Source organism: Chelonoidis abingdonii, chromosome 25, assembly GCF_003597395.2.
Source record: "Chelonoidis abingdonii isolate Lonesome George chromosome 25, CheloAbing_2.0, whole genome shotgun sequence".
In the NCBI taxonomy this organism is placed as follows: Eukaryota; Metazoa; Chordata; order Testudines; family Testudinidae; genus Chelonoidis; species Chelonoidis abingdonii.
In genome coordinates this window covers 5,708,761-5,730,037 of record NC_133793.1, presented here as the reverse complement: position 1 = coordinate 5,730,037, position 21,277 = coordinate 5,708,761, and the positions used below count along the sequence as shown (strand labels likewise).

Sequence of the window (21,277 nt, the reverse complement as noted above, 5' to 3'; positions counted from 1 at the left end):
GATCGGAGCCTTGGTCCTGCTCTGACGAGGATCCAAGCCCGGTCAGAGTGGACCCAGGTCAAGCTGCAGACCTAAGTGAGAAGGGCTGTGTGGTGTGGACACATTAGCAGGGCTGCAGGACCAGAGTCCAGCAACCGTAAACCCAGCTTCACTCTGCAGTGTGGACGCTCAGGCACAGGCTTGGAACCACGAAGTCTGGGTCCCATAGACCTGGGCTCAGTGGGAAGTGTAGACACACCCTTACTGGTCCAGCTGTGCAAGGGGCTGCACAATGCTACGCAATGCAGATGCAGCGAGACACAGGCCCTGCCGCTGAGAACTTGCAATCTAAATAGACAAGTGCTTTTATCCCCATTTCCCAGCTGGGGAAATAGAGACACAGAGAGATTAAGTGAATCCCACACAAAGCCCATAGCAGAACCGTGTATTGAGCCCCGATCTCCTGAGTCTCAGGCCAGTGCATTAACCCCAAGGCTGTCCCTCCTCTGAGCTCCCTCGTGGCGCTGGACACAGGGCTGCTGGATGTTACGCCGGAGATGCTGGCTTGGTCACTTTGGTAACGCTCTGTTTCCCAAGAGCCTTGACTGGCTGTTTGCCACATTCTGCCCATTTCACAGCAGCCTCGCCAGGCCTATTGCTCATGCTGTGGGTGTACTGCCTGCGTACTGCCCAGCTGGCTTCTCACCCAAGGTGCCTCTGAGGCCTTTCCGCTGACCGTGCCGACAGCTTCCAGCCATTGGGTTCCTCGGGATGTTGGCAGGCATCCTATGGCACACACAGATGCTTGAGGGCGCATCTGCTCCCATCACGCCCTCTCCACCTGCCATCAGAGTCTGGGATTTCCCACCCCTGCCCGTCCTGCCGGCATAGCTCGTAGCGATGCTCCATCCCCAGCAGCCCCTTTCATCCGGGGTGTCATGGCAAGCGACTGCTATTAATGAAGCCAGCCACATTCACACGCACAAGGGAAGCAGGTACTCACCTGTTTTAGCCAGGAGTAAACTGATGCACAGAGAAGGGAATGGACTTGACTCCCATCCAGCGCATCAGTGGCAGAACTGGGAACAGAACCCACCACTGGCAACTTCCACCCCTAAACCAGGGTCCTCCCTGGCTGGGTTCTCTTTCCTCCCCGGCTTGGTTCTCTTTCCTCCCCGGCTTGGAGGTTCTCTCTGACTGGGGGGGATGGAAGGGTCAGTGCAGAGCAGGGAGCGAGGCCGGGGACTATCTCCTGTCCAAGGAGGCACAGAGCCCCTGAGTGTCCAGTTCTGGCCCTCAGGACAAGATCTCCCTTCATTGGTTAGTCTCTCTAGGGCCTTTTGCGTCACCAGCAAGGCCAGGCAACTCCGGAAGCCATGTAGACCTGGCCTGCTTTTGGGCGGTTTGCTTCAAATCCTAGACAAACCCGGGTGCAAGGAAGCTCATCAGCAGACACCAGCCTCAGCTACAGAGTGTGGCCCCAGTTCAGAACTCACTTCTGCCCAGAGCTCGGGGATATTCAGGTCACCCACAAGCTCTGATGCTGAAGCCACCCGCAGTTTGCACTGAGAGGTTAGGTCTCATTTTGTCCCATCTCTAGCTGATAGAGACAAACTAAGTCTCTGGGGTGAAGCTGAGCCCAATTTGTGCGGCTGAAAGATTCACGGCTCCAACTCAGAACCAGGTGCAGTTGTGAGATTTCTACAGAACTTTCCCTTTGGGCTCATTCATGGGGGAAATCAAGTAGATCCCAACCTCAGAAAGCAGCCTGACAAAAAACATTGCAACACAAAAGCTGTTGGCTCATCCGGCCCCGTCTGTGACTGATTTTCTTTGACCGATTGCTGGTTTGATTTTGCAAATGTTCATGTCAGGGATCTCTTTCCCCTGCATCCTACCCGACTCTCCTTTGGAGAAAAGGTGGCTTGCACCCATCCACCTCCCAAGCCAGGCCATGCGGACCACAACCAGCCCCGGGGGCAACAGGCAAGGGTCCCCATCCACATCTCACCCAGCTAAGGGTCAAGTTCAGCCCCTGCTGCCTGCCTTGCATGGGAAAGCGAGCCCCTGGGGCAGAGGAAATCGGCTGCTGCTCTGTGCAAGTCTGCAGGAATAGAATGCAAGGGAATAATAATAAAAAGAATCACCATAAAATATCAGCTGTCAGCAGCCTAGTTCCCAGCCAGCATTTGCTAGGAGGGATCAGAAACACTTAACATCAGTGCCTGCCTTGGTTTCATCCCCCATGTTCACCTAGGCTGCCCGAGCAGTTCCAGGATCCAAAAAGGGACATACTGTACCTGCAAGAGACATAAGATTGTCACTGTGAAGCCTGCTGGCCCAGTAGATTCACACCCTGGCTTGCCAGGCAGTAACATCCCGGCTAGACAAAGCCCCAAGAGAATCAGCAGCTCCTTGGCCCAGCTGCATGGCCCGTGCACAGGCAACACTCCCACCGACATGGGGGGGTGTTTAGGGCTGGCTCTGGGCAATGCCTAGCCAGGCTGAAATTGCAGCCTATAGGGGAAATGGCTCTTCGTGTCAGTGCAAGGAGTTGCAGAGGCAAAAGTTCAAATCAGCAAAGTTAAGAAGAACCTTTCGCTTGTTGCTAACTGGCTTCATCTTCAAAGCACTGGGCAGATATAGGCTTTGATTTATCCCCTGGTCCTGGCAGCATCTGCGACGGGGGACACAGAAGTGGAGCCCCCCAGGGATGGAAAGTCCACCTGGGGATTGGGGCAGTAATAGGACAAGGTGTTTGCAACCTTAGCAGCTGCACAGTGGATGGGGCTGATCAGTGAGGAAGTATGTGGCCAAAGCCTCTGATTCAGAGCATCTCCCAGGTGGCCTCATCTTGTGGAGCCCTGGCTCCAGAGTGAAGATCCAGGGTAGGCCACCCCTGCCTTCCCCCAGACCCAGGGGCGAATCTCCCACCGGGCTGGGGTCATGTGTGAAAACTGCCCTGCACCAGCAAGAGTCAATCCAGCTAATTCCCCTTCAGGCCAATATTACCCCCATAATATAGATGGGGGAGTCTGAGGCACAAAGCTGCTATGCGACATTCCCAAGGCCACAAAGGAAGGCAGTGTCAAAACCAGGATTAGAACCTGGACTCATGACTTGGAGGCTACCACGAGACTGGACTTGCCCAGCGTCTCCAGCTAAGGGAGAGAGAAATGCTCTCTTGCATATTCTTGATCTTCTTTACTGAAGCTGAATTACTTTCAAAACTCTTCCTAGGTACAGAAGCAAGGAGACAGGATCCACAAACGCAGCAGCTCTCTGGGGTGCCAGGCTTTCGTTAAGCAGCATACGAGATGCATAAACAATCCCTAGTAGGTTCCCATTTGCCTTCCCTCTGATCGCGTCCTGAACTCCAGGCACACAGGTGAGATTTTAACAAGAAGGGCTGGAGGTAAAATGCATCAAATCAACACTAACAAGGGAACCAAAGCGAACAGGTCCGCGGACTGCAGCTGAGCGGGGTGAGGGGGAAGAATTATAAATTTAAGGGGTTTGGTTTTGTTATTGTTATTGGTTCTATCTTCTGTAATTTGCTCCTGGTCAAATTGTTCTTCTAATGAAATGCTCCTCTAGGAAAGCAAATTCTGCTGAGCCAAGTTTTCAGTGCCCGGCAGTTTCATAACCATTAATATAAGCTAGTAGGAACGCGGTTCTTTCAGAGCAGCAATATGGAAAATGACTAGTCAACTGCAAAAGGGGACCTGAGGGCGACGTGGGTGTGGGGGTGTGTGTCGGGGTGGAGGCTGCTACCTGCAACTTATCCAAACTACTGGAGTTTGCAAAAAGCAGGACTGGAAAGTTTGCGGGAAAACAGAGAACAGATCCCTGCCTTTGGCTGCTTGTGGCCAGGGAATGCCAGGCAGTTGCAGGTAATTTTGACATTTCTGGCCCAGCAAGCGCAGTGGCAGCTGCTGCTGAGAAATGTGGGAACGGAAAAGTTATAGGCAGTTTTTCCCCACCCTCAAAATACGTTTGGAGTCTGGTTCTTATTTCTATTATGGTAGCAACTAAGGGCTGCAATGGAGCGTTCAGATTGTAAGCTCTCTGAGGCTCTTTTTGTTCTGTGGTCATACAGCACCAAGCACGGTGGGGCCCTAGTCGACACTGGGGCTCTTAGGTGTGACCTCAGTACATATAAAGATTGGGGCCCCACTGTGTTAGGGGCTGTACATACATCTAACAAGACACAGTTCTTGCTCCAGAGGGACTCTGACCTAAGAGGGCAAGAGAAGAAATTTTGTCCCCATTTACAGAGACTACAGCCCAGATCCTCATGGAGAGAGACTCATATCTGAGACCTGGATTTGGGATCTTAACCTGGTTTTAACAGAGGGGAGCATTTCATTCAACAGTGTATAGTACCATTTAATACCCAATTTCCACAGTCCTCCACCATGACAGCACCCAGGGTTATGCCACAAGCCAAGCGTCTGTCCTCAGCTCTCCCACTGGAGAGTAACTTCCTGGAAATTTGATAGGGTCACTACCATGGTAGACAGAGCTTAAATTGATCGCACCCTTTAAGTTACTGGCTTCAACATCCTGAACACACAAACCACGTCCAAATCCACCCACCAATGAAGGCTCCGATGCTTACGAGCCCAGGCCATCGAGCCCAGGCAAACCCAAGCAAGGTGTTGTGATCTTAGATACAGCTGTGCACCGTGTCCCGGTGCTGGGGCAGATGCGGAGAGCAACCAGACCGCCCAGCACCTCTGCACCTGTCCAGGGCACCTCCAAACCCGTGTGCACAATCTGAGCATAGCCCCCAAGCAGAGGGTGGAGATCTGATTTAGCCCACTGCTCTCAGCCTGCAGGATTTTAAATAGCTGGGGGACACAGAACAACTTTTAGAGTTTCTCTAAGTTCCATGATAAGGTTTCCCCTTTGAGGCCATGTAGATTACGCAGGTCTGTGAGAACACTCAGAAACACAGTTCCAAGAGAGCTCTCCGTAGTGTGGAAAGCTGCAGCATTGGGGTGAAGCCGTGTCAACTTCCTGTATTGATCACCAGGCGATGATGGTATTTATAGAAAGAAGTCCACCAAATGAGAGACCGGAGACCAGAGTTTATGTTGGGAGGTGAAGAAAGGGGCAGAAAGAGACACACTGAGCTCCCCCGACCCTGCACACAGCTTTCTGGCCAGCTCTGACAATGTATGAAGAGGGATGGGATTGTCCAGATTCAGACTGCAAGCTATTCAGGGCAGGGATTGCCTACTGCTTTGGGCTCATGCAGCCCCTAGCACAGCGGGGCACCGCTCCTGGCTGGCCCAGAGGCACTACCTTAACCAACAGGATTCATCATAACTCAGGGCTTTGGAGACATGACCTGCCCCATGCTACAAGAGCATCCCCTCCCTTCGACATCAGCCCCACTGCCTCCCCCAACCCCCTTTGAGAAGAAAAGTGTTATCTTGCCAGATTTGCTAGTTATTAGTTCTTTGTACTCTGGTAGCACCCTACGGTCGCAGTCAGGGTTGGGGCTAGGAGCTGTACGCTCCTAGGGTAGACGGTCCCTGTCCCGAAGAACTTGCAATCTAGAAGCCAAGAAGGCCAACAAGAAAAAAATCTGGTAGCAGCACAGAACTAGTTTCCAAGGCAGGGCGTGTAATCCTTTCCCTGAATCCACACCACAGTCTCGATGCCAAGTTTGTGACGCAATAACACATCTCATGGTAAAGGTCACAGCCAAGGGTCCTAGCTGCAACTGACACAGCCACAGACCATTAGCTGTTGCTGGGGCAGGTGCGATGGGAACCTTGCTGCATGTGCGCACAGGTCCAGGTGTCCCGGAGAGTTTCATAGTGGATCACTACATTCTGTCCCCCACCCCTTGTGAGCACATTCGAGAGGAGTCCCCTGGCACTAATCCTTCCCAGCAAGGCCTGGCGGGGAAACAGAAGCTATTGCACAAGCATGGAAGTGGCGCAGATGAGCAAAGACAGAGAGAGAACGCAGTCCCTCTTCTAGCAGATGAGAGTCTCGTTTGAAGGCTTCCAGACCTCCACGTGGGATGTGGCAGGAGGAGGATCCAGCTAGCGGGGAGCTCGTTCTCCAGCTTCTATACGAGGAAGGGCATGTTTAGACTTCAAGGACCTAACGGGAATCGAGAAGGACAGGTGGGTAGGCCCCGAGGACAGGACCTTGCTTGGCAGCGCTGTACTAGGGGCGCTAGTGGATAGTCTTGTTCTGCTGGAGTTATTTTTGTGGGGAGAGCGGGGGGAGAAGGAGGGCCTGGATGGTGTGTGTGTATGCGCATGCGCGTGCACCACTCTCATTACTCTCTGAAAGCAAGATTCTCCTTCCCTTCCTTCCTTCAGAGCACAGCAAAACCTGTGTAATACACAACTACCAACCCTTCGGCACCAGCTGCCACCATTAATTCCTCTGTTTGTAGCCCAACATTTGCACACACAAAAAAATCCCAACAACAAGAAAGAAAGAAAACAGCCACCCCAGCGAACGACTCTGAGGGTCCCGAGAAGCGTTACAGATGGCAGACCGGCTCCTCTCTGATCTCCCCCGGGAATGCAGATGCCCCGTTATCAAGTGACAAATCCATCCTGCCATCTCACCAGGCTAGCTTAAATCAGACCCACTTTCTTCCCCTCTTGACAGGCTCTGACTCTCGTACGTTCTGTTCCCACTGCATTACAGCTCCCCAGAACAAGGATGGGGCAGCACAGTAGTGACATCCTGGCACTGAACCGGCGTGGCTCGGGCTCTGGCAGCAAGAGCTAAACACAACCACATGCCCAAAGGCACAGGATATACACGCAGCACGGACATGCTTAGCACATACGTGTGCATAGGCAGAAGCCTGCACACTCAGCCTTACCCTTTCTGGTTGGTGCTGATCTTAGCTATTTTTAGTGGGGGGGGGAGGGTGTCTCCCACTCTTGGAGGCCAAACAGTCCTGTCCTCTCCCAATCACGAGGCTCCAACCGCTCACCCCCCTCCACTCCAGTCTTCCATTCCCCACATCCACCCCCACTGCTTTGGCCCCCACAGCGGTACCTGCCAGCTGTGACTTATACAGGCTGCAATACACCTCATGCCTGGATAACACTGTCTTGTGAAATGAGCCGGAGCAGGGAGAGCACAGATGCACCGGTGACTGCCTGCTGAGCTCCCTCCTCTGCAGGAATCAAGCGCATGGTACAGATTGAAGAACATGAGCTGGGCCTGCAGATAGAGCAGCCAATTGCATGGTGCAGCGGGACCCGTGGTTAGCACAGGCACATCAGTGGTACATAACACTCAGCACTTCCACAGAGCTCTTCCAGCTGGAGAGCTCCAGGCACTTAAAAAAAAGCCTAGGGAAATGCCATGCTTTCTTCTTGCAAAATGGGGAAACGGAGGCCAGAGGAGGTGGGAGGGAACTGACTTTACCCAAGGTCACGGATAGAGCCAGGATCAGAAGGCAGGTGTCCCAATTCCCAACCTGATGTAGTTCCTAATTTTCTGGAGATATTCTGACAGCAGCAAGCAACTTCCTTTCCCTCTTCTCAGATTCAAATCCAGGGGCGCTTTCTCCCATCGCATTCAATCATGATGGGTCTCCCGGGAGATGACAGGCACTTTGGGACCAGAGTCCAATTGCTACCCACACGCCAATTTAGCAAAAGCTTCCCCAGGGGAGTTCAAATCACTGCCCTGTCTAGAAACATTCCTGCTTCTGAAGATCCAGCGGATGCGTCGAGTCAAACCCCTGGTCGGTCTGAGAGAAGCTTCCTGCAGCTTCATCTCTTCTCCTTGATTAGGCCCTGGCTGGGTCTCATGAGACACTGAGCTGCGGGTTAATGGCACTGCAGGCCAAAATACGGGTCCCCCCTATCCAAAATTAGCCAGGCACAGAATAAAGAGCATCTTTGGGAGCTTCCCCTCCACTCTCCCTATTCCTCCTCCATAAAATAAAGCCAACCGCAGCTCGGGATGTTGGCATTGTTCTGGGAGCAGAGCAATCTCCCGAGACTGCTCAGCAGGGTTTTCCCATGAAGCCTCAGCAGGCCTTGAACAGCAACTAGGGGAGACAATCGCAGCACTTCCGCTTGCCCCACCTGTGGCTGAACCCAAGGGCATCCATCAGGGGAACGAGCAGTGTCACTGCATTGGGCCCCGCTGCCGTCGGAGGAGGCCAGAGGCGCAGGCGAGCCTCTCCCCATTCAAGTCTCTCCTCGGGGCAGAGAAATGCCACAACACCCCCTGGTAAGAGCAGATCTAGGTAGTGATAATCCTCCTCCCTTCTCCCGCTTGCACACACAGCACAAGAGACAGTCCCTGCCCCGAAGTGCTCACAATCTAAATAGACCGACAAACGGAGAGAGAGGGGCAAAGGTTTACCCCAGGTCATACAGGAGGTCAGTCTTAGACCTGGGACTAGAATCCTGGTCTCCCCAACCCACTGCACTGCCCACTACCCATGCTGCCTCGGCAAACCTTCGGGTGCTTTGGAAGCTCATTTGTGCTGCAGCATGGAGACTCTACAGCTCCTCCTAAGACATTCAGACTCTGTGAGCTTTAAATCAGAATACGGCAGGGGAAGTGGGGGAAGAAATCCACATAGGCCTTGTATCACGAAAAACGAAACAGGAAGGGACCTGCCGTCAGAAAGGCTCTAAATAGACATTTATTTACATGTGCAAACCTGCGACTCTGAATCTTCTGTCTAAGGCACTCTGCACTTCACACACTAGCATGTCCTTCACACAGATTTCCAGGGTGTGTAAGAATAGGCCCCCGTAGCGCCCCATTCAGCCGAAGAGTTCAACACCCTACTGGGATGAATGAGGCAGGCTGCTCCCCTCTCTTCCAGGCCCGGGTTGTGCTTCTGGGGAAAAGAGTCGCACAGGGATGCAGCTCCCCTGCAAGATGCACAAAGCCGAACAGTGGTACAACCTAGAAGAGGATCTAGCCATGCATCTGCCCAGTCATGGGCTCTCACCGCTTAACCACACTTCCCCATCTGCACACACATTCATTTCTCCACGGTGTTTTTCAGCTCTCTTGCTTTGCACATCAAGGGCTAGATCCACAAAGGGAATTAGGAACCTAAATGCCTCTTCAGGCACCTAAGTTCAAAATGTGGAGCCTCAAAGCCTCCACCCAGTTGCTGCCTAACCCCATGGGCACCTACACCCCCTAGACATCGAACTCGCAAAGTCCCCAGGGTGACATGTCTGCCGCTAGGCATGTGGATGCCACATCAGTCCTGACACCCAACTCACTCTGAGTCCTCCCACTTGGCTTTGCCCTACATATTTCACCTGTGGGGCCTGACCCTGGAGGTGTTTTCAGTGGCCACCCAGCAGATCAGACCTTGCACAGAGGAAGGAGGAGGAGGTGCAAGCTGCTGGAGGAGGACGTGTGGAGCATCCAGTCACCAGGATGTACAGTAGATCTCTCGATCTCTCTCTGGCCCAAGGAATATAGACTATTTATGCCGCATGGCACAGCTTCAAGGAGAGATGGAGAGAGACCTGCCCCAGAGCTCCTTACACCCAGTGGCTGGGGCGCTCACTTGGAAGGTGGGATAGCCAAGTTCCTGCTCTACACAAGGCTGGGGGTGGGGTGGATTTGATTCTGGGTCTCTCCACTTCCTGGGCGAGTGTTTGAAGCGCTGAGCTAAATGTGGCAAGAGGGACTCCTCCTTCTGTACACCCCCAGGGAGAAAGGTGCAGGTGCCCAGCATGGCTGCGAATCCCAAGCAGATGGAGGCATCCTCCCTCCAGCCCAGACTTAGATGCCCAACTCCCTTTGGCTTCTGCTCTATCCCCTCTCCTTGGCATTTCCTCTTGGCTAGCTTAGGCAGGTCCTCACTAGCCACTGACTTTTGTGGGTCCTTTTTTAGGCACTTAACATTCCCCTGGCATGGAACAGGGAGACTGGGCGACTTCCACCAGGCAGCAAGGCACATAGAGTGGGCGTTGCAATGGCTAGTGTTTGAGTCACCCTTACAGATCTAGCCCTGGACACCGATCTGCGTAATTCCAATGGCGTTCCACCCAGGGAGAGGATGGAAAGGCCCTTTCACAGGAGACATTGGTTCCTAATTCATTCTACCTATGCAAAGAGGTTCCTAACACTTCTGCCAAAGGGACTAGCACCCTGGGATCAGGGCAGGGAGTTTGCTTACTGTCTTTTCTACCTTTGCCTTCGTACAACTAAAGAGAAATACGGTAAGAGCGCGCTGGCTGAAATAACCCACTTAAAAGAAGAAAAAATGTGCCTCTGGGACACAGAACACCTGCTCCTTGATTTATGGACCTCCTATTTACCCAGAGCGCCATTGCAACTGTTTTAAGCACAAAGAAATCACAAGCTATCTAATTAGGCAGAAAGACAACTCGCTAATTTTCTGTGGCCAAGCCCCATTCCCCCCAAATTAACACCACCTGACGCTGGAGCGACGCAAGATTCAGAGGCCTCCTGGTCCCCCTTTTGTTCTGCAATAATTACCCTTTCCGCTGAACCCAAGAAATGCCTGCACAGCACGGTACGCACTGATCGTTAATGCCCTGCATTCTATACAAAACCAATTATGTCACAGGCGGTGCTGAGCTGGTGTCCTCTAACGCAATCACTCTTCATCCCGTGTCTCCCCAGCGCACGCACACACAAGTCCATTCCCTTCTAAGTCACTGTTTGATAAATGACGCTGTCTGCCCTTTGCCATCCCTGAGACTGGGAGTTTGTTAATGAAGTTAACAGACTCATGTACATACTAGGAGATCTGTTATGTGATTATTATGTTTTTCTAGCGCCCATCCCTGTAGAACCAAGGCATCACTGCTCTTGCCTTTCTGAAAGTATGAGTTCTTTCCAGGACAGAGCCTTGGTTTGAATTTTAAGAAAAATAATCAGAAATAGTCCGACAAATGAAGGTATTTCTTGTTTTCTCCCCAAGTGAGAATGGAGGGCAACTCATCCCATTTCTAGGTCTTTATTATTATTAATTATGATGATGATGATGTTTAAGCTGCTTTGGTTTTTAAATTTTAAAATTCCAAACAGTCCAATGAAAACTTTAGGGACAAAGTCCGAAGGGGGATTAACACAAATCTTTTGTTTCTTCAGAAACAAGCTAAACTAAGCAACCGATATCCCTTTGGCCACAATACATCCATCATTTCCCATGCTGGGAAAGGGTTGGTTTTTTTCCCAGGGGTTCCATTTACTTTCCTGGATTATCACAACTCCATTATAGTTCATGACAGCAACAGAACTTCTAGCCCAGTTGATATCTAGGGAAGACAGACCCAGAAAGTGAGCTGGGTTTATGTTCTGGGTCCATTCCAGGGCTTGGAGCTAATAAACTCTCACCATTGTTGTTTAAGACTAAAAACCCCACCTTTTTAATTTGAAGTCATGCAAAGCAGAAGATACCATCTCAAACTTGAAACAGAAACAAACTGAGAGGAAGTGATCTGGGAGGCATTCTCACCTCATCTGAGACTTGACACAAACAATGGAGCCCCCCCTTTTTTTTAAAGCCACAGAAGTTGTTTGTAACCCAACCCTCCTCCTCCCAAAATAAGCTGTTAGTAGAAAACACAACACACTAATCAATGGAGCGGAACATAACTTAGGCTCTTGACAATATGTACCCGGATTTGAAAGGTGTGAACTGAATTCAGAGGAAACTAGTGCAAACTTTGGAAGAGTTTTGAAGCTGTATGCAAGCAGGTGTGGATTCTTTACATTCACATGGGGACAAGGCAGAGGAAGGTGGATCCCTGGGGCCTCCCCCGGCAGGTTCTGCTAGCAGTTCAGAACTCTTTAGAGGGGGCTGGGATTAAGGTGAAACTGGGATTGACAAGAGAGCTGGCCATCTGGGAGGAAGAGCCTGATTGTGAAAGGTGGGCTGAAATGGCGGAAAGGGATCAGGACTAGAAGCTAGTGGATATTGGCTCAAGAAAGGACTTCAGGGTTGGGATGGCATTGGTGGAAGAGGGATGGAGCAGAGGAAGGAGTGGAAAGAGGCTGGGGTAGGAATCAGCCTTGAGAGAAAGGGAGTGGGCAAGGAGAACAGGGGGGCTGGTGGAAAGGAGTGGAGATGAAACCTGAGAGTGGAGCCCCATGGGAACCGGCACTGGGAGACAGGCACTGTCCATGGAGACTGGAGTGGTGCAGTGAGCACTGGGATGGGGACTGGCGATGCTCCCCTATCCAGAACTCTCTGGTAGTTGTGGGGTGTGGACCGCAGGGTTATGCAGGAGCCACACAAATGCATGACCCCTGGGAAAGGAGAATGAGGAACCTCCTGTGGGTTAGATTGGTGGGCTGGTCCTTGGGGGATTAGGGGTCAGGATGGAGATGGGGGGCTAGTTGATGGGACCCTATAGATGAGCCAGCCTAGCCCAGTACTGGGATGAACGTGTATAGATGGGGCCAGGGCTGGGTGGCTCTGAGGTTGGGGTTTTCCTGAAGGGTCAGGCTGGGTCCCCACTCACAGGCTGGGCTCTGCCACCCCAGGGATGTGGTGCAGTTGGGGAACTAGGGGTCAGACAGGGCCACATGAAGGTGGGTGGATGGATGTCAGGCTGGGGGCACCCCAAAGAATGGCAACCAAGAGGCACCCAGGGGCCAGGGGGCAAGGACAGGTTGGGGGGCCCACAGATGGGAACCCATCCCAGGCAGGTAGTGAAGGCTGGTAGCTGGGTGTCAGCTGGAGGGGACGGGGATGGGCGCCTCACAGGTGGGGGCCCAGCTGATTCACATGAAGGAGGGTAGCCGGGTGCCAGGCTGGAGGGGACGGGGATGAGCGCACTCACATGAAGGCGGGTAGCTGAGTGCCAGGCTGGAGGGGACGGGGATGGGCGCACTCACATGAAGGCAGGTAGCTGGGTGCCAGGCTGGAGAGGACGGGAATGGACGCCCCCGGGACTCACATGAAGGCGGGTGGCCAGGTGCCAGGCTGGAGGGGATTGGGGGGCCCGGCGGACTCACATGAAGGCAGGTGGCCGGGTGCCAGGCTGGAGGGGACGGGGATGGGGGGGCCCGGCCAACTCACATGAAGGCGGGTGGCCGGGTGCCAGGCTGGAGGGGATTGGGGGGCCCGGCGGACTCACATGAAGGCGGGTGGCCGGGTGCCAGGCTGGAGGGGATTGGGGGGCCCGGCGGACTCACATGAAGGCGGGTGGCCGGGTGCCAGGCTGGAGGGGATTGGGGGGCCCGGCGGACTCACATGAAGGCGGGTGGCCGGGTGCCAGGCTGGAGGGGATTGGGGGGCCCGGCGGACTCACATGAAGGCGGGTGGCCGGGTGCCAGGCTGGAGGGGATTGGGGGGCCCGGCGGACTCACATGAAGGCGGGTGGCCGGGTGCCAGACTGGAGGGGATTGGGGGGCCCGGCGGACTCACATGAAGGCGTGGTAGATGAACGCCCAGCCGCGGGGTCTCTCCAGCACGTTGTACAGACAGTTCTGCAGGCGCCGGTAACGCTTGTGCGCGGCGGAGCGGGCGGCTGCCCCGCCGGGCGGCGCTGGCAGCGGGGTCCCCAGCAGACCCCGGCGCCGGGGGCTGCCCGCGGGCGGCTCGTTCTTCTCCGTGTGCACCTCGGTCAGGGCGACGAACTCCACCCGCCGGGGTTCGCCGGGGATCGGGGGCGGCGAGAGCATGGAGAGGTCCCCGTCGCCGGGCGGCTGCAGCCCGGCCATGGCGCGCTCACGGCGCGGAGGGGGGCCCCGGGCCGGGCCGGCCCCGCATGGCCCGAGCTTCAGGCGAGTCCGGGCCCGAGGCTGGGAGCGCTCCGCGCCCCCTGGCTCCCCAAACGGGCCCTTTCCTGGAGCCCTCCGCTGCGCTCCTGCCCCGGGCGGCGAGGGGACCGCGCGCCCCTGCGAGTTGGACCGCCTCCGAGTCCGGCTGCGGCCGGTGCGCTCCCCGCGGGAGGCCAGGAAAGGAGCCCGGGGCGCCCCGCAGCCTCAGCCCATGCGATGCAGTTGGAGGGGCACACGCAGCTTCCCTCCCCGAGCCGCGGGGAGACCCCCCCACGCAGCTCCCCGGCTCGGCGGCGGGGGGCGGACGCGTCCCGGGGCTCCTGCGCCGAAGCCTGGAGAGCGGCCGAAGTTTCCAAGAGTTGCAGTTTCCAGGGCGCTCCGGGGGGCTGGTTAGTGTCAAAGCGCCGCGAATCGCGCAGGACTCAGAGCCGCCGCCGCCCTGGCAGCCCCGAGCGCTGCCCAGCCCCTCTCCATGCCGCTGGATTGTCCACCTGCCTTTGGCTTACACTCGCCTGTCACCTCACCTCCTCCCCCAGCCCCTCCCCGCCGCGGCCCAGCCTTTTCCCAGCCACTTACTGGGCCTGAGGGGGTGGGGACTCCGCCTGCCCGGCTCTCAGGCGCTTCCCAGCTTCCCCACCTGCCTGGGGCTCGTTCGCTCAGGGCCCAGCTCCATCACCCTGCTCCCGGCGGCGTCTCGCAGCCCAGCGCTGTGGTCCCCTCCCACCAAATCCTGCAGCCAAACCGCTCAGAGCTTGTTTGTGAGGGCCAGTAATGCCCCTCCGTGTACATTGGCCAAACCTGGACACAAATCAGAGGCAAGAATTGTAACATTCAAAAAGCAGCCCGAGACACCTCAGCCTCCCTGGTCACTCAATTACAGACCTAAAGGTCGCAATATTACAACCAGAAACCTCCAGAAACAGACTCCAAGGAGAGACGGCTGACCTGGAATTAATTTGCAAAAGGGACACCCTTAAGTTAGGCTTGAATAAAGACTGGGAGTGGATGGGTCATTACACAAAGTCAAACTATTTCCCCATGTTTATGTCCCCACCACACACACACTGTTCCTCACAACTTCTTGTCAACTGTTGGAAATGGACCATTTTCATTACCACTACAAAACGTTTTTCCTCACCTGCTGGCAATAGCTCACCTTAAGTGATCACTCTTGTTAGAGTGTGCATGGCAACACCCATTGTTTCATGTTGTCACGGAGTGTGGGGGAGTCCGGCCCTGCACCCCTCTTCCTGGAACCCACAGTGACTCTTAGCCAGCCAGTAAAACAGAAGGTTTATTGGACACAGGAACGCAGGTTACAGCAGAACTTGCAGGCACAGTCAGGACCCCTCAATCGAGTCCTTCTGGGCTTTCGGGGTGCTTGGATCCCAGCTTAGGATACCCTGAATTCTGCCCACACAGCCCCAAACCCAAACTGAAAACTCCTTCCCTCCTGCCGGCCCCTTCCTTTGTCTTCCTTCCGGGGCCAACGTGTTGACCTCTCCCCTCCCTTACCTAGCTCAGGTTACAGGCTCCGGTATCGTCCATCCCCTAAAGTCCTCCCCTGCTCTCCCATTCCCCACACAGACAGCCCCTACTCCATCACACATGTTCTCTCTGTGTGTGTATATATATATATATGTCTTCCTACTGTATTTCCCACTGCATGCATCCGATGAAGTGGGCTGTAGCCCACGAAAGCTTATGCTCAAATACATTTGTTAGTCTCTAAGGTGCCACAAGTACTCCTGTTCTTTTTGCAGATACAGACTAACACGGCTGCTACTCTGAAACCAGTAAAGGCTCAGGTATTTCTGGGGCTGATCAGCTTCCAGCCAGATCCCAGAGGGGAGGTAAAGAATGAACAGGGTTAGAAAACCTCATGCTTCAGGGCGCAAAACAAACCCCAGGTGGTCAGGAAGGAACCACCCCCTGGAGAGTTTGGTCTATAATCCAGCATTTTAAGGTCTTGTGCCTCTTCCTCAGAAGTGCTGGCCACTGTCAGAGAAGGGGGCTGGATGCTCTGATCTGGCCATTGCGATGGATTCTTTTTTATATTCTTATGCCCAAAAACATTTGTTAGTCTCTTAAGGTGCCACAAGGACTCCTCGTTGTTTTTGCGGATACAGACTAACATGGCTGCCCCTCTGAAACTTGTTTTTTTAATATCTGTGGCACTGTTTTTCTCTAATGCCAGCCTTCACCTGGAGTGGATCAAAATCTGTTTCCAAATAGGGGAGGGCCTGCCTGGCAACGCTTGTTAAAAACCCGACCAATTGAAGGTCCCAGCAGTAGGGAAGAGGCTGCAGGCTGCTTGCAGCTTTGTCACTTTAAGTTGTCACCTTTCCACCGTGACCTGTCAAGCAGAGCTCTGGGGAGCTCCTGGGTTCCATTTCTTTGGCTCCTGCCTGAAGGGGCTTTGTGGCCGTTCAGCTTTGGCCACAATCTTGAGTTTCTCTTTGAGGTTCAACAAACTCCATAAAAAAAAAAAAATTCTGTCAAAACCCACTAAATTCCACCACCTTGCCCTGAAAGCCAAACACCGTCCTATCCTGGCAGCTCCCTCCCAGCAAGACCAAGGCTGGCTGGAAAGGGCTGGGATAGTGCAGATCTGGACTCAACTTGCACTGAGCCCTGAAATCAGCTGAGCACCCATGTCAGAGCCATGCAAGGCTTAGCAACACATATAAACACGGTCAATCCTGGCCAACACTGGGGACCTCTGGACCTAAAAGCATCAGCCTCCACTAGAGCTAAAGGATTGTGTCCTATGGCCAGGGCCGCCTCCAGGCACCAGCTTATCAAGCAGGTGCTTGGGGCGGCAACTCCGGAGCGGGGAGGCACTTTCAGGTATTCAGTGGCAATTCGGTGGAGGGTCCCTCATTCCCGCTCGGAGCGAAGGACCTCCCGCTGAATTCCCACAGATTGCGATCATGGCTCTTTTTTTTTGGCTGCTTGGGGCGGCAAAACCCCTGGAGCCAGCCCTGCCTATGGCCAGGAATTGGAACAGACTCCATCCTCTGCATGAGGCCCAGCGGAGGAGATACACGCACTGGACTATGGGGTAACTTACATATAACTTGCGCTTTTGACCAAGTTTCACTTTGCCTTTTGGGCAGCCTGTTCTAATCTGAATCCCAGAGAGAGACCTCACGTAGCCTGCAGCCGCAGGAAACTGACTCCCTGAAGGTTCACCGGGCTCTGGGGAATGCATCATCTGCCACTGGCCCGAGCCGTCAGCCATCTGTGAATGTTTAACTTAAGCCTGACAGCCCCCTGATGCTGAGAGGCAGGTACGATTGCCGATTTAGAAGGGAAAACTGAGGCACATGGAGATTAAACCATTTACCCTACGTGACGTGTCGGGGTGAGGGTCAGCAGCATGTGCCACAGGCCTAGCTCCTCTCCCCTGCCCCAGCTGCATTTCCTCTCCAAGGGGTTAAAGAAGCTGGTTTTATTTTCAAAGCCAGTTTCCCCCAAGTGCACCCCAGGGCCCACGGTGCTGAAAGAGAAGTAGCGTGAGTGAAAATTAAAGGCTTAGATTAGTGAATTATTTATCAGGGCGGTTGAGGATCCTGGCCCAAGCGCCCGGCCCCAGGGAGCATCGCCGCATGTGCTGGGTGCTTTGGAAACCCGTGCAATAAATAAATGACTAGATAATACATTTGCCACTTAATACTTTCCCCCACGAAGGATTTGCCCCCATGCCCGAGCTGCTTGCACACTTGGGAAAGCTGCAACATGCAGAGCGAAGCAGAATGAATCTCTTCCCATCCAGGAAAGGCAGGAGAGGGGATGAAACCCAGATCTAGGAAGGTATGTGGGCTCCTAACTTACACTGCTATTAATGGAAGGAAGGAGCTTAATAACCTTTGTGGAACTGGGTCTCACTTCCTCAGGCTTAGGGAGCAATCAATGGGCCAGGTTAAATTTAACAGCTGGGCAGGTGAATCCCAGTGCAGAGTTACTGCAGGCTGGAGAATTCAAGGGCAACCAGCCAGTCTCCTCGTGTATTCAGAGACTCATAGAAATCTGGAAGGGACCTGAAGAGATCAGCAAGTCCAGCCCCCGGCACTGAGGCAGGACCAAGTAAACGTAGGCAAATCTGACAGGGGTTTGTCCAGCCTGTACTTAAAAATCCTCCAATGATGGAGATTCCACAACCTCCCTTGGAAGCCTGTCCCAGAGCTTAGAGTTAGAAAGTTTTTTCCTACTATTTAACGTAAAACTCCCTTGCTGAAGATAAAGCCAATTACTTCTTGTCCTACTTTCAGGGGACACGGAGAACAATTGATCACAGTCCTCTTTACAACAGCCTTCATATATTTGAAAGACTTATCAGGACTCCCCTTGGTCTTCTTTTCTCAAGGTTAAATGTGCCTAGTGTTTTTAACCTTTCCTCGTTGGTCCGATTTTCTAAAGCTTTTAGCATTTTTTTTGCTCTGCTCTGGACTCTCTCCAATTTACCCAGGTTTCTTAAAGTGTGGCCCCCAGAATGGGATACAGGACTCCAGCTGAGACCTCACCAGGGTGAGCAGAGTGGGGCAATTGCTTTCCACTTCTTACCTACACCACACCCCAGAATGATATTAGCCTTTTTCGCAACTGCATCCCATGGTTGACCCCTATCCAATTTGTGATCCTCTATCACCTTCAGCCCCTGTTCTGTGGTGGTGCTGCTCCCCTCCACCCTCCAGCCAGTTACTCCCCATAGGATAGCTGACTAGGTGGTAGCACTGTGGAACAGGAGCTGGAAAAGGAGTCTTTGGGGTTAAAGGGTAAAAGTTAGCGATTTTTCTAGGGGCAGATTTCATCATCACAACATGACATGAGTCATACAAAGACTAAAGTTGCCAAGAAGAATGGGGGCATGAGAGGTGGATGGGTAATTAAAGGGCAGAGTGGAGTCATGCTCTAAGCCCCTATTATCCAGACATTTCGTCTGTCCCACCTGGTTCAGTCATCTCCCACCGACACGCTGGAAATTGTCATGCAAACACCACCGGGCATGACGATGTGCCAGTAAGGAGATACTTTCTTCTTAGCAGCTGGCGGTTATTCCCCAGGAACTGATTCAGTCTCTGCAGATCTTCCCCAAACAATCTAAGTCTTCTCTCCAGCTGCTGCTCTGTGACTTAGCCACCCTGCCCCAGGAGGATGTAACTGTGGAATTCCTGATGGCTGTTGTCTCTTTATACGAATGCTGCAGCTATGACATAATTCTGGAATTCCTTGCCTGCTGTGAGGCATATGGGCGGAGGATGCTCTGGAAGATAAAGTACGTTGCTATTCATCATCAGTATAAAATGGGACGGATCTGCTTCAGCACTCCGAGGGGTACAGCTAGCTTGAACTTTGGAGGCTTGTGTCCTAGGAATGCAAAGATCCAACAGTGAAATGCTCTTCCTATGTGGCTGTGACTGACCCTGTGCCAAATATACTATGTGTGTGCGTGGAGCGGGGGGATATTTGACAACAGCCTACCCTCAAAAGAGTTCATTCAGTGCACTCAGTAGAGGCAGATTTATGTTTCCTGTGGCAACTGATGAAAGCAGATTGCAGGAGGGATGAGGGGTTATGGAGGTAGAGTTAAAGGTGACCTGCAAAGGACTTTTAATCGAGTTGGGTGTTATCTTTATAATATAAAAATAAGGCTTGGAGGGTTGGGTTTTGTTTGTTTATTCTTCTTGTTTTTACCCCGAGATCTAGATCAGGAGTGGCTAGCCTGTTTTTCCCAGCAAAACACCTGCAGGGTGGATTGTTAATAAAGGTCTCATTTCTCCAAACTGCTCACAACACACATATATAAATAGGGGCTTCTAACAATCTAACTAAAAGGACCTTCCCAACCCCATCGCTCCGCTTTCAGGCTCTCGCCTCTAAAAAAGAGGCCCCAACTCTCCTTCCATGTGTTAACCAAAACTGAGACGATTAAAAGGGAAATACTTTTTTAAAAATTAATCTACTTCTCACCCTTTCTTTAAGGAGCCGCTGAAAGAAGAATAACTCGTCAATTTCACTTCAGTTTCAGCTCAAGTCCCCCTGGCTGGCTCCAGGCAGGAGCACCAGGCTGCAGACATCGCAAAGGGTGTGAGAGAGCCCAAGCCAGGCCCAGTTCTATTTTGGGTTAATTTGTATTGATCCTGGGCTATTTAAAGTCTTATTTATCAAACATACATCTGGGGTTTAAACTCCCCTGGCAGCATCTATTTAAGGTATATTTTCAATCTTAGCTGTCTCCTTGAGGTTCTTTTCTCTGGAAATCAATCATGTTTGTTTACCCAGGTTACTAAACTAATGGAGATGCGCTGCTCTTGCAGGTGTTTGCCTGGTCAGAGTGTATATGAAATCACTGTGGAGATGCACCTCTCTGGGGGCCCGGACTGGTAAAATTGTGAGCTGGCATTGCTTGAAGAAGGGCTGGCTCTCTCCAAACATCGGTGTCTTTGTCTTGGCTTTTAGAGCTCGGTGTGTTCCCCTCGTCAGAACGTGGAAACTCCTCATGGATTCTAAAGCAAAGAGTTTGTTGGTTGCGTCTTTGAGAAAGAGCCAGAAGCTGCAATCAATATCGCACTGACCTATCCATCAGAACTGTCAAAGGTTTCGGGAAGCCAGTCCACGCCACCATCTGTTTGACCACCATCTCCCCCCTAGCCCTATTGGCTGCACCCCCTTTTCTCTCTCCCCCAACTCCCCCCGCCCCCATGATGAAACTTTAAAGAGGGACTTCAAGGCCTGGTAGATTAAGTGCAGGGAAGTCTGCGTGCTTCAAGCCCATTTGCCTCTTGAGACTGCAGCGTAAATTCCTGGCACCGCAGAGAGGACAGAATTTGCATGCACAGGATTTCCAGTAAGTTTTTTCAGATTCTGTATGTGGTAGCAAAGCTGCTGGGCTGGGCTGGGGGTGGGAGTAGAAGGCAGAGAGGAGCCGCAGGGTGACTATGGGGTGAGTTCTTGCCAAATCTAATAGGGGACAGGAGCTATGTTCCAGCCCTGAGCTCGGGGGGCAGGAGAAGGGGAAGGAGAAGATCACAGGAGCTCTGGCTTTGTGCAGAGGGTGCAGAATGCCAGCCCGGTGCTCAGGATCCTGGTACCAAGCTGAGAGTGTGGTTAGCTCAAAGGGAAAATCCAAACAGACCTGGGGTTTCAGAAAGCCCTGGGCCGTGAGTCTAGCTAGAGCGGCAAGCTGACACTGCAGCTTGTCACCTGCATGGCCCTGGGCCCGTCCTGCTCACGTCGCATGTGGAAGTTAGTTCCAAGGGTTCCACCTGCCTCCGGTTCTTGCACCCCATCAAAAAAGTCACCGCATTTGGCCTGTGGGTGACTGTCTGCTAGGGGCCCGAGGGTGGGAGGGCAGAGGCAGCTGCAGCCAGGGGTGCTGCTGATGGAAACCATGTCTTTGGTGTTCGTTATTGTTACTCCAAACCATTGATCCAAAAGGCAGAGAAATATTACCCCCATTCTACCAAAGGGGAAACAGACACAGAGCAGACAAATGACTTGCCCCAGGCCAGTGGCAGAGCTGGAAATAGAATCCAGATCTTCCAAATCCCAG

The 21,277-nt window shown here is 53.1% G+C and overlaps 1 protein-coding gene across 6 annotated transcripts in view; it reads right to left on the bottom strand.

Annotated features, from left to right (window-relative positions):
- KCNQ4 (potassium voltage-gated channel subfamily Q member 4) overlaps positions 1-13,662 on the bottom strand; it is an 81,420-nt gene extending 67,758 nt beyond the window's left edge. For all 6 annotated transcript variants that reach the window (XM_032802683.2, XM_075060728.1, XM_075060729.1 and 3 more), the window contains exon 1: positions 13,367-13,662. In XM_032802683.2, the coding sequence (XP_032658574.1) occupies positions 13,367-13,662 (296 nt within the window). The remainder of the gene's footprint in view (positions 1-13,366) is intronic.
- Between the last annotated feature and the right edge of the window lie 7,615 nt (positions 13,663-21,277).